The following is a 13,952-nucleotide window of genomic DNA, read 5'->3' as shown; positions in this document are numbered from 1 at the left end:
TGTTGGAAGGACACTGCGGGGAAAAGAGACACATTACCCTTCCAGAGATCTCATTACCAATGCATATGCTCCAAGGAGGGTCAAAGACAAAAAGAAGGTTCCAGATAGAGGAAAATATTCACAGATGTGATGAGAATATGGAAAAGCTGGGGTATAAATTCATTGTTGGGGGAGTTGTGAACTGATGCAGTCATTCAGGAGAGCAATATGTCCAAAGGGCTATAAAACAGTCCATATCCTTTGACCCAGCATTACTAGATTTGTATCCCAGAGATAAAAAAGAGAAAGAATCTGTATGTTCAGAAATATTTAAAGTGAGCTTTTTTTTTTTTATGGAGTCAAAGATTTGGAAAATAAGGAGATACCCATCAGTTGGGAAATGGCTAAGTACATTATAGTATATGATTGAAATAGAATACTATTGTGCTTTAAGAAATCACAAACAGGAGCTCAAAAGAACATGGTAAGGCTTATATGAACTGAAGCAGATTGAAATAAGCAGCACCAGGGGAACATTGTAGTACTCTACAATGAACAATTGTGAATAACTTAGCTATTTTCATCAATACAAGGATCCAAAACTATCCCAAAGAATTGATGATAAAAAAATGCCATCTACTTCCAGAAAAAAGAACAGTCTAAATCCAGACCAGAGCAAACTTTTTCACTTTCTTAATTTTTTTTTCTATTTGAATTTCCTTCCACAAAAGGATTAATATGGAAAATGTTTTACATGACTACACATGTAAAATCTATATGAGATTATTTACCATCTCAAGGGGAGTGAGGGGGAGAGAGAGAGAATTCAAGACAGTGTTATGGGTTTTAAAGTGTTGTGTCTGGGGAAGGCATCTCCCAGTGTGCCCCAGAGGTTCTCTCCCCTTTACTTCCTGGCATGGGATTGGTCTTGAATTGGACCAATCCTGTGCTAGGGAGGGGCCACACCCCCTACTTTGAGGCAGGATTGGTCTATATAAGGACAAATCCTGCGCCTAGTTGGGGGGGGGGGGCTTTGAATCTTCAAAATCTAGGAGTTTGTTAATTTCAGCCAGGGTAACTCCCGTTTTTCTTCTTTCATTAAAGTTAATCAGATAAAAGAAAGAGTTTTTATTTTAAGCATTTCAGTATTCTTTGAAAAATGTTGGAAACTTTTTATGTGTAATTGGGGGGAATTAAATAAAAAATATTCATAGTTACACTTTCTGTGGTACCAAAGAATTAAAAGCAAAGTTGATACTCATTGGCTGAAGAATGACTAGCAATTTGTGGTACATAAATGTAATGGGATATTACTAAGAAATAATGACAATGAATAATTCAAAGAAGCATAGGAAGGCTTATGAAATGATGCAGTGAAAGTAAACAAACAGGAAAACATTATATGTCACAAATTTTGTTGCTGTTGTACAGTTGAGACGGACTCTTGATGATCCCATTTGGAGTTTTCTTAGCAAAGATATGAGTGATTTGCCTTTTCCTTTTTCAGCTCATTTTACAGATGGGGAAACTGAGGCAAACATGGTGTCACACCTTGCCCAGGTCACAGAATTAATAAGTATCTGCTTCAGACTCTTAATGTGACTTTAGCTCTTTGTCTCAGTTTCCTTATCTGTAAAATGATAGTCACTTCTGGTGGCCTCTAAGGTCCCTTTCAGCTTTTTACCTATAATTCTATGCTAATTACAATGATCAAACAGCCCAGGAAAAGAGTTGAGACAATTAATATTTCTCCATTCTTTGTGGAGTAGTAAGAACAGTAGATGTTTCATAGCTTTTGGTTGACTTCTTTTATTCCCCTTTTCCTTTTTATATTTCCATTTGGAAATGAAGGTTATGTAAAAACAGAAAACATGTATAAAATATTTTTTAAAACTAGAACAAATTTTCCAGAAAATAACTTGGGATTGTGCAAGAAAAGCTAGTTCCTACTACTGGGGCAATATCCCAAGACAATTATTGACAGTGAGAAAAGATTCACATGTACAAAAATACTCATAGCATCAGTTGTGAGAACAAAATTTGGACACCAAATACATGCCTAATAATTGGGAAATAGCTGAACATATTACTCTATAGGAATGTAATGGAATAATATTGCACCGTAGGGAATGATGAATATGCAGAATGCAGAGAAACATAGCAAAGTTACTTGAGATGATGAAGGCAGAGTCAAATGAATTATATACCCACGATGATTCCAACAATGTATATATAGAGTCATCTTGAGCTTTGATATTTTGTTTTCTTATTCTATAAAGTAATCCCTTGGTACTGTTAGACTGGCAGTGTTGTTGTTTGGTCATTTCTGAATTTTGGTAACCCTATTTTGGGGGTTTTCTTGGCAAAGATACTGGAGTGGTTTGCTATTACTGTCTCCAGCTCATTTTACAGATTAAGAATTCAGGGCAAACAGGTCCCACAGCTAGGAAGTATCTGAGACCAGATTTGAACTAAGGAAGATGAGTCTTCTTGACACCAGACCCAGTTCTCTATCTGCTTCATCACCTTGCTGCCCACGTTTGGACTACCCATTGGCAATGAATACTTTTTCATTTACTTAGGTCTGTCTTTGTTTTTGCAAACAGTGGTTTGTAGTTGTATTTTTATAGTTTCTTGTGTTCTTCTTTATAGTTCTTGGCAAGTAGACTCCCAAGCATTTTATACATCCTGTAGTTATTTTCAATTACATTTATCTCTTCCGGCTGGGTTTTATTGATATTATATGGAAATGCTGATGATTTATGTTGGTTTATTTTTATCTCCTGCATCTTTGCTGAAGTTTAATGCTTTCAACTCATTTTTAATTGGCTCTTTAGAGTTCGCTAAGTATGATCTGGAGAAGTTTCTTGATCCTGGGTTCAAGATGTTTCCATTTCCTGGCACAATAGAATGTCTTCACAGCTGGCTTTTTATCTTCAGCTTTATTAAAAGATATATGGAAATAGGAGAAGTTAGCAGTGTCCAAATAGTCTTATGTAGTCATAGCTACTTCCATACATTCTCCTATCCTGGTCTTGAAATCATTTCAGTTTCAGTCTTGAAATTGTGCTCTGCAGAGTTAAGCCACACACCTGTTGGTGGGGGAAAGGGTGGACTTATGGCTTAAATGCAGTCCAACAGGAATCCTTCAGTACTTATAGAAGTTCCCTGTCCATGTGTGTATACTCCCCAGTGCTGGCCATGATTTCTCAGGGTTTCAGAATTGACTGGTGCACAATAGCCAAAAAGATGTCTTGTCAAAGGTTCTCTCAGAGCTAAAAAACATTCTCTCTATGTAGTGCATATTCCCTCTCTAATGACCTAGTGTTTATTCTCTGTAGCCTTAGGGTTTCTCAGCATTGCAGACCGAGCTAGGCCCTTGGTCACCAGAACCAAGAGAATTCAAGCCCCCACACAAAACAGAAGCTTTAGCTCATTTGGGACTACCTGGTTGTGCAGTGGTTAAGGTCCCACTGAGGATTTATATCCATGTACTCTCTCTTTCCTCTGAATCACATTCACACTGTATATTTTTGTTATTCAGTTGTTTCAATTGTATCTAATGCTTCATGATTTCTTTGGGGGCTTTCTTAGAAAAGGTACTGAAGTGGTTTGTCATTTCCTTCCCCAGTTCATTTGACAGATGAAAAATCTGAGACAAACTAGGTGAAGTGACTTGTCCAGGGTCACATAACTAGTAAGTGTCTAAGGCTGGATTTTAGTTCATGAATCCATTGAGCCACCTAGCTGCTATCTATCTATCTATCTATCTATCTATCTATCTATCTATCTATCTATCTGTCTGTCTGTCTATCCATCCATCCATTTATCTATCTACACATATCTTTATATATACATTTATACAAATATATACCTATTTATTTACACACACATATATACTCTGTTTTGTTTATATATCTCTCCATCTCTTCCTAGGCCTTTTGCTCTCTGTCTTTGTCTCTTTTTCTGTCTCTATCTCTCCTTGGTCCTGTTTTCATGAACTACTCTTTCTTTGCTATATAAAGGATAATATAGTGATGGTGAATCTATGGCACAGGTGCCAAAGATAAGACCCAAAGATTTCTCTCTGGGAACAGGGGCCACCCTCCTTCCCCCCACCCCCTACCCCAGAGTTCATTACTAGAAAGTGTATAGTTGGAAATTCTTGAACCCCTAAAAACTACATTACCCCAAATTCCTGGATTACCTAGAATCCTTTTTCCTTTTCCTGCATCCTGGCATTTACGTGATTGTATTTAAGTTTGCTCTGTCTCCTCCCTCTCTCTCTTCTTCCTCACGGTCAAGTTAGGCAGGTTTTTACTCTAGTTTTTTTTTTAATAAATCTTTTAAAATATAACACTTAAGTCGTTGTATATTAATTTTTAAAACCCACAAAAGGAAAAGGGACTTAAGGTGGAGATGCTCCCTTCCCCCTCTCTACTACACCTAACAACATTTTTCCACATACTCTGCCCCTCTGCCCAGCACAGAGGATAAGGTAGGCAGCTCACAGGAGGAAAAGCTGGAGGGGAGCAGAGTGCTTGGGCCACTCCCCTCACCCCTCTACACTTGCTGAGGACATTCCTCACTTCACCTGCCCCTCTATCCAGCAGCCCAATAGGAGCACTTTCTCCCTCCCCTGTGTGGGGTAAGGGGTGGACTGGGCATACCCCAGCACTTGGTGGGGAGAGGGGCAAGGCATTTGGTCTCTGGGGGATGGGTAGGTATGGCACTTGGACTGAGAGGTGAGGAGTCAAGACCCAGCACTCCATCTCTAAAAGGTTCGCCATCATTGGGATACTGTCTCAAGTTCTAGAAGTCAGGATCTGTTACAATGACAAAGAGCTCAGCCTCCTGTAGCTCCTCATATGCTTTCATTCTCTCCTACCATCTCTTGATACAAACTGCTCCCTGCTCTCTGGCTACACAACATTCCCACATTCATTTAACTCTTCTTCACTTCTTGCCCTTCCAAAGACACTACTTCCTTAGAACAGCTTCTGTTTTCCTTCTAGAGTCAGGAAGATTTTAAGGACATTAGAGGGAATGGAAAGGAAGGCTTGTCTCTTGATCAATGTTCTTGGACTGGCCTGAGAGCCTGTGACCTTCTCTGTTTCAAAGAGGCTGATCCAGCCAAGTTCTGAATTACCTGGTGTACATGAATGAATGAATATTTATTAAGCACTTATGATGTGAGAAGTACTAGAGATAGAAATAGAAATCAAGCCAGCAACTGCTCTTAAGAAACTCATTTCAACATGGGGAGAAAACACATAGAAGAAGTTTCAGTTGCAGGTCAGATGGGAAAATCCCATGACTTTTGGGGTCATTTAGCTAATGTTGGACCATTTAAAAATGCTGAGGACTGTGGTGGAGACAGCTTATATACCTGGGGAAAACTTGAGATGGAAAGGGACTTGGGAAGGCAATCCCTGGTGCCTTATCAGAAACAACAAATTGGGCTGCCACCATTCTGAGATGGAAAAGTAGAAGTGTTTTTGAAGCTAGCATTTATTTAATGATTTTAAATTTACACAGTGCTTTACTAATACAGTTGTCCCTCTCTATATCACAGTTCATTTATAGCAGCTTCACTGTATTATGAGTTAAAAAATATAATTCTGTATCACAGAATTTTCCCTATATTGCAGGATTTTGTGGATGAATACCATATTGTACACAATGGAAATGCAGTACACCACTACTGCTTGCACAAGTTTGCCAATGTGAGGTTATACATGACACACTATTGGCTGATGGAATGAAAGGTGACCAATCACAGTGCTGTGTTCTGTATCCTGGAGGCTGATTGGCTCACTTACTGGAGCATTCATTTGTTCACTATCTTCCACTTGCCCATGTGTTCAGCATCTATCCTTGTTCACTTCACATCAACATCTGATCGTTGTGTGTAGTGTTGCTTTGTGGTATTGTCTTTTTGTGAAGTTTTCATAAAAGTTTGAATTCATTTCAAGCCCAGAGTATCTAGGTCTATCTTTATTTGGGTCAGATAGATGGAGGCTCAATAAAGTGGTTGACCAGTGTCCTCTTCTTCTGTACATCTCCAGGTATCTCTGTATCTTAGAAGTCACTGAATCTAACCCTTTAATTTTACAGATGAAGCAACATGGGCCCAAGAAAGTTAAATGATGTGCCTAAGGTCACACAGATAGTGACAGAGCTTAAATTTGGACATAGTTTTAAGAATGAGAGGAACACAGAGATAAATCCAAGATTAATCAGATTTTCTTTGATTTACCTGAATCACAGATCAGGAGGAGATAAGGATGATAGGAGCTTGTGTGTGTGTGTGTGTGTGTGTGTGTGTTAAAAAAAGGAAATTAAAGGAGGCCCATCAATTGAGGAATGACTGAATGAACTTTTGTATACAAATGCAATAGAATGCTATCCTGCTGAGGTAAATGAGGAAGCAGATGATTTCAAAGAGTCACAGAAAGACTTATATGAACTGATTCAGAGTGAAATGAGCAGAACCAGAATAATTGATGTTATAATATCAATATTATAAAAACAAATAATTGTGAGGACACAATCATCATACATGATACCATAGGGCCAATGCTGAAGTATGCTTTTCACCTCTTGATAAAGAGTGAGGGATTCAAGGTGCAGAATGAGTCACATTTTTTTTTCTAACATAGCCAATGAGCAAATTTGTTTTCTTTGACTATATATATGTTACAAGAAATTTCTTTTTCCCATCCTTCTTTCCTCCCTTTCTTCTTCCCTCCTCTGTCTCTTTCTCTTTCCCTTTCCTTCCCTCTTCTCTCACTCCCTTCTTCCCTCCTTCCCTCCTTCCTTCCTTTCTGTCTTTCTTTCTTGAAGGCTGATAGCAGTGATGGGAGGGAAGAAAAATAGATTTTTGTTTATTATAAAATACAATAAAAATTAATTTTAAGTTAATACCTTAATAAGAGGGAAAAATCAGGGATGAGGTAGGAACATGGTAAAAGTACTTTAAAACAAGCTTGTTGGAAATTGTTTGGGCATTATGAATGTCATAGAGGCTGGAAGATTGCTCAGTGGATGGAGTATTGGAGTTGGAGTCAGAAATACCTAGTTTAAAGCCAGTCTCATTTACTAGCTGGGCAAGTTATTTAACCTCTGTTTGTATCAGTTTCCTCAACTATAAAATGGGAATAATAGCACTCATATCCCAGAGTCGTTGAGAGGATCAAATGATATATTTATAAAGCATTTTATACAGCATCCAGCATACTATATAAATGCTTATTCCCCTTCTTCCCCCTTCATGGGGCAGAAATTCCTTTCTGTTCTGGTACCTAGCAGAAATGGCCATCTGTGAAAGCCCCCAAGCTTCCTGTTAGAGCAAGCATACCTAGGAACCCAGAGCTGGCCACTCTAAGCACTTCCCTTGTCAGGATGGGAGAGGCAACATAGAACGCTTGGCTTTGACTCTATTCTTTGGAATGGGGAGTACTGAAGAGGAGTGAGGCTAAGATTTGGAATGAAACGAACATGGAGATATTAAAGTAATTTGTTCATTTGAGATGCCAGCTCTGCAGTAAAGACAACTGTAACTGTTGAAAAGACAACTTTCGAATTACAAAATGGAATCACTTTCCCATTTTCTCTGGCAGACACCCCTTATTTTCAAAGACCTTGAATATCACCCAAAGGATACTTCAGTGGTGATCTGGATCCTCTAGATCAGGAGGTTCTTATCTTGGAGTCCTTGAACCTGATGATCTTCAAAAACATTTTGATAACTATATTTCAATATAATGGATTTCCTTTGTAAATTCGTGTGTTTTATTTTATGCATTTAAAAACATGATTTTTCTAATTGACTTCAGCAAACTGCCAGAGAGGTCCAAGATACAAAAGAATTAAGGAATCTTTCTCTAGAGCTCAGTGTGTGATGGGCTGGGAATAATACTCCCACTAATGGACGTGGGAGAATCACTTTGGGCCCTGGAGATTGCCAGGAGGATTCAGTGTGGTGCTTTACCACTGGATTCCAGAAGTCATCTCATCTCTAGCTTAATTACTCACCTACCTAATTGGAACTTTGTTAAATGTTTATTCTATTCTAGAAAATAGCAGGAAGTACAAGAAAGACACAGAAAAAATAAAGTATTATTGCATTTCATTTATGTTCATTTATTTTAATCCCTTTAACAAAATAAAAATAGTTTGTCTCTTAGAGTTTACTATTTTGTTATTTATCACTTTTTGTAGAGATTTATTATATATATTTTAATGTTTACTTTTTAAATAGAAAATAATAGCTGAGTGCCTACTCTCTTCAGCTCTGCTTACTTTTCTTTGTAGGTTGATGGTCATTTTAGTTTCTCTCCTCTTGGTCTATCCCAGAAACAGATGTTTAAACAAGATCCAGAATGCCTGAGCAAGGACCCTTCTGCTGACCTTAAGAATGGGAGGGTAGCAGCTTGAAGAAACTTTAGAGGTCCCCTAACCCAGTTCCATTTCTTATAGGTGGGGAAAACCAACCCCAGAAAGCTTAAATGCCCACAATCACTTAATTATTGGCAGTGCTGGTCTCCCAGGTCAAGACTCTCTCCATGGTGGCTTGATGAAGCTTGGAGCCAGAGGAGGCCAGGGATGGAATCATTCAAGGATGTAAGTGACTTACCTGTGTACGTTCTCTCTCTGACAGGTGTTTGTGCTCTGCCATGGGCTTCTACAGTTGTGCCAGCTCCTCTACAGTGCCTACTTCAAGAGCAGCCTCACCACCATTGAGAAGCGTTTTGGACTCTCCAGCTCCTCTTCTGGCTTTATCTCCAGTTTAAATGAAGTAAGTGCCCACTTGCCCTAGACTTACTGGCCAAAGATATTGGGAGGAACTGAGCAGGAGGGAAGAAGGGACTTGGGTATGGAGGTTCAGCCCCATTAGATACCTCACAAGAATAGAATGAAGATGGCTTCCTAATGAATGCTAGCAAGAATATGAGAACTAGAAGAGACATGAGAAAGTATATCAGAACTCTAGAGCACGAAGTGACTTCACAGGTCATATAATCTAATTACCTCCCTTTATCCTGAGAAGATACTGAGGCCAAAGAGGTGAAAAGACATGACCAAAATCACATAGATCATAAATAGCAGAGTGATAATCAAACGTGATGCTTTTTCCCCATGATTCCATGATCATCTGGTTCATCTCATATATTTACATACGTGTGTACATATACGTTGGAAGGGAATCTTACTTAAAATTTTTTATTTATTATGAATTTAACAAACACCAAATAAAATAAGCATTTCTTTATGCAAAGTAGGTCTATAATGCAAGGTAGAAAGGTCTATTTGTAAAACAGAAAAAAGAGCTATACATAAAATTGCTCCCAAGTGTAGCTGATTTTATTTTTAACTTTGAAATTAATTTAACATGTAATTTTCAAAGATGTCTAGTTTGTGTTTCCTTCTGGCTTCCTGTTTCTGTGCATTTTAGAATAATTCTTCAGAGATCCTTTCCCCCCCTTTCCTTGTATTTTTTGTATAGAGAACACCCCTGTGGGGGCAGCTAGGTAATGCAGTGAGTACTGCTGGCTCTGGAGTTAGGAAGACTCATCTTCCTGAGTTTCAATCTGGCCTCAAACACTTACTAGCTGTGGATTCTTGGGAAAATAACTTAATCCTGTTTGCCTCAGTTTCCTCATCTGTACCACTATAGTATCTTTGCCAAGAAAACCTCAAAGGGGGTCACAAAGAATCTAATAGAACTGAAATGACTGAATGACAACAATTTTAAAGAATCCTTGTGGCTACCCTTCCTCTCCCACCCAATGCTCTTACCTTTGATTTTCTTTTAAAGTACATAATAAATTCAACACATAACTTTTAAGTATATATGTATATATACTTTATTTTAAAATTCCTTTTTTTAATTTGAATTTCCAGTTCTTTCCCTCCATTTAACCCCTTCCCCACCCATTGAGAAAGCAAGCAATACAACATCAATTACAATGTGAAATCATGCAAAACATTTCCATATTAGCCCATGTTGCAAAAAAGTAAGAAAAATAAAGTAAGTGAAAAAAACATGCTTCAGTTTGCACTCAGAATTCATCAATTCTCTCTCTGGAGGGGAATGGCATTTTTCATCCGGGCTCCTTTGGAATTGTCTTAGATTGTTGTCTTGATTAGAGTAGCTGAGTCTTTTACAGTTGTTAATCCTTATAACATTGCTGTTACCGTGTTCAGTGTTCTCCTAGTTCTGCTCATTTCACTTTGCTTGAATTCATGTAAGTTTCCTTGGGATTTTCTGGAACTCATAACACAATCATATTTTGTCACAGTCTTATACCACAATTTGTTTAGCCATTCTCTAATTGATGGCCATTCTCTCAATTTCCAATCCTTTGCTACCATAAAAAGAGGTGTCATATATATTTTTGCACAACTAGATCATGTCCCCTTTTCTTCCAACTCTTTGGAAGTCAACTCTAATAGTGGTATTTCCTAGTATGCATAAAGCCCTTTGGGCAGAGTTCCAAATTGTTCACCAGGATGGTTGAATACTTTATAACTCTATCAACAGTGTATTAGTGTCCCAATTTTTCCACATTCTCTCCAGAATTTGGTATTTTCCATTTTTTTCATGTTAACCAAATCTTATAGGTGTGAGGTGGCGCCTTAGAGTTGTTTTTGATTTGCATTTCTCTAATCAGTAGAATTTAGTGCATTTTTAATGTGGTTATTGATAACTGATTTCATCTTCTGAAAAATGCTTGTTCATATCTTTTGACCATTTATCAACTGAGGAATGACTTTAATTTATTTATTTATTAAATAAATTTGACTCAGTTCCCTATATTTATCCATTTTAACCTTATTTTGGCATATGGTGTGAGATATTGGTTTAAACCTATTTCTACGAAACCATTTTCTAGTTTTTCCAGAAATTTTTGTCAAATGGTGAGTTTTTACTCCTAAAGTCTGCATCTTGGGGTTTATTAAATAGTAGGTCTGGCCATTTACTACTGTATATTGTGTACCTAATCTATTCTACTGATTCATTGCCCTATTTCTTAGCCAGTCCCAGCTTAAATACTACTGAAATGTTAGCTACTACCATGTATCTATTTCTAGAAATGTTGTATCACCTAGAAAATGTAACCCATTTGAAAATAGGAACTCTTTGGCCTTTCTTGGTATTCCCATAGTGCTTAGCCCATACTAAGTACCAATAGATACTTGATGGCATGTTGACTGAACTCTGACTTAAGACCTTTGAGTACATACACATAAAATCTTTCCTTTTCCATCACTTAAGTCTGAGTGACTCTGATCTTACATGATGTTCTCTGCTCCTCCCCAGATCAGTAATGCCACCCTCATCATCTTCGTCAGTTACTTCGGCAGCCGAGTGCACCGGCCCAGGGTCATCGGCATTGGGGGCCTCCTGCTGGCCACGGGAGCTTTCCTTCTCACTCTCCCTCACTTCCTTTCAGAACCATACCAGTATTCTGATATCAGTGTGGGTAAGTAACTTTCCCCCTCAAATTCCCAAATCTATCCCCAAAGATCTATGACACCCATTTCCTGTGGAAGCAAGTTCTAGTACAACCATAGCATAGATTTTTAAAAGATTATTTCAGGGCCAGAAAATGCATAGATAAACAACTAGATTAGACAGTGGATAGAGTTCAAATCCAGTCTCAGACATTTACTAGCTATTTGGCCTTGAGCAGATCACTTAACCCTGCTTGCCTCAGTTTTCTCATCTGTAAAATGAGCCAGAGAAGAAAATAACAAGCCGCTCCAGGATCTTTGCCAAGAAAGCACCATTTAAGATCAAAAGGAAGTCAGTCATTATTGAATGACTATTGACTACAAGAAGAGGATTGGATCCTAACTCTAGCTTTTTCATGAGCTGACTTTTAAAAATTCTTTTAAGCCTGAAATTTATTTTGTATAGTGAAAAGAATAAAAGGTAGCAACATGTAGAGCAGGTGTTCTGAATCTTGTTTTAAAAAAACATTTTGATCACTATATAATATAATTTATTTCCCTTGTAATCCTGTGTTTTATTTTGTGCAATTTAAATCATTACTCTGCAAAAAGGATTCATCATACTTCCAGAGGAGTCCATTACACAAAAAAGTTAAGAACCACTATTGTAGAGAGGGTAGAGAGTTCATCTCAAAGTCAGGAAGAACTGAGTTCAAATCTTGCCTGAGACACTGATGTGTCTCTGACAAGTGATGCAAACACTCTGTGCTCTAGACACCTCTCTGATTCCAAGATGCAGAAAAGGTGCTGACTGACCTGCTTTGTAAAGGGAGTTCCACTGAAATCACAGGACCGATCCCTATCACTATTTCTAACGTCCCAAATGCCGAATTTGGAGTCACAAAAATCTCTGTTACTTGACTAGCTAGTTTATCATTTCTGAGATTCAATTTCCTCATCTGAAAAGAAAGAATAATAATGCTTCTACTGGCTACATTCGAGGCAGTGCATTATGGAGGGCAGAGCCCCTGTTTAAAACCAGGAAGATCTAGATTCAAATCCTGCTTCTGACATTTTTCTAGCTCTGATTCTGAGCAACATACTTTAACCTCTATTCCTCAACTTACTGATCTTTAAGATAAAAGAGTTGAATTTGCTGGTCTCTAAGGCCCTTGGATCTAGTTCTAAATCTCTGTCTATGTGCCTGAAAAGATTGTTGAGGCACAGCAGGTTAAGATTATAGTTTTAGATTTAGAACTGGAAGGGACTCCAGGTGCCATTTAGTCTAATCTCATAAGTTTATAGCTGAGGAAACTGAGAGCCAAGGAAATTAGGTGATTTGCCCAAAATCACACAGTGAATAATAAGGAAATAATGACTTATACAGCACCTATTATGTGACAGGCGAAATGATTTACAAATAATACTGCATTTGATTCTCATAACAACCCTGAAAATTATCCCCATTTTACAATGGAAGAAACTGAGGCAGACAGAGGCTAAGTGACTTGCCCATAGTCACACACACACACACAGCAAGTGTCCGAGGTTGAATTTGAGCTCAGGTCTTCCTGATTCCAAGCTGAGTGTTCTATTCCAATATGCCACCTAATAGAGGATGGATTTGAACCTAGATCTTCTGACTTCTGACACCTACCCCATTCCTCCCTGATTTTTGATAAAAGTGCCCTGTCATGCTCAAGATGGAGCCTAGAGACCCCTAACTGATTCAGTAAAGTCTCCAGAATTAGGTGACAGCAACTTGGGGCAAAGTTCAGAAATGTGCGGAGGGTACAGTCTTGAGAGTCCACAGACAGGCTTCGTTCCTGATTCCACAACCAACTAGCTGAATGGCCTTAAGCAAGTTATTTTTCCTCTCAGTTTCCTCACCTGTAAAATGAGTGTTGGTGTCCCATCATGTGTTTAGAGTACTGATATAGAAGCATTCCTCAGCAGAGCGACTCTGGGTTTGGAATGAGCTGTACACTTGAAGGGATGGCCAATGTGTGGATTTGTTTTGCTAGATTATACTTCTATATTGTAAGGGCAGGGCAGGAAGGTGGCACAGTGTATAGAGGGCTGGGTCTGGAGTCAGGAAGACCTGAGTTCAAATCCATCCTCATATACTTGCTAGCCGTGTGATCCTGGTCAAACCACTTAACCCTGTTTGCCTCAGTTTCCTCATCTGTAAAATGAGCTGGAGAAGGAAATGGCAAATCATTTCAATATCTTCACCAAAAAAAAAAAAATTCAAATGGAGTCACAAGGAGTCAGACACAGCTGAAACATTCTAGATATTTTATATGTAGGAGAGAGACATTCTATCCTAGGGAAAAGGGCCTTCTACACATTGATTAAGAAGCATCGCCAGACCCGTGTGCCTAGGCTTCAACTGAGTACCTTAAAAGGAAGATGGAGTGAAGTAAACACGAAAGAGTAATAGATTTGTTTTTGAAGGGATTGGGTTTGACCCTACCCTTTCCCCCTTATTACCTATTTGTTTTTGGCAATCT

At 38.4% G+C, this 13,952-nt stretch overlaps 1 protein-coding gene across 2 annotated transcripts in view; it reads left to right on the top strand.

Annotated features, from left to right (window-relative positions):
- SLCO2A1 (solute carrier organic anion transporter family member 2A1) overlaps nucleotides 1-13,952 on the top strand; it is a 157,350-nt gene that overhangs the window by 66,002 nt on the left and 77,396 nt on the right. For both annotated transcript variants that reach the window (XM_007493896.2, XM_056793630.1), the window contains exons 2-3: nucleotides 8,642-8,779; nucleotides 11,306-11,468. In XM_007493896.2, coding sequence (XP_007493958.1) covers nucleotides 8,642-8,779; nucleotides 11,306-11,468 — 301 coding nt within the window. The remainder of the gene's footprint in view (nucleotides 1-8,641; nucleotides 8,780-11,305; nucleotides 11,469-13,952) is intronic.

This window comes from Monodelphis domestica, chromosome 4, assembly GCF_027887165.1.
Source record: "Monodelphis domestica isolate mMonDom1 chromosome 4, mMonDom1.pri, whole genome shotgun sequence".
Classification (NCBI taxonomy): Eukaryota; Metazoa; Chordata; class Mammalia; order Didelphimorphia; family Didelphidae; genus Monodelphis; species Monodelphis domestica.
This window is presented reverse-complemented; position numbering and strand designations above follow the sequence as displayed.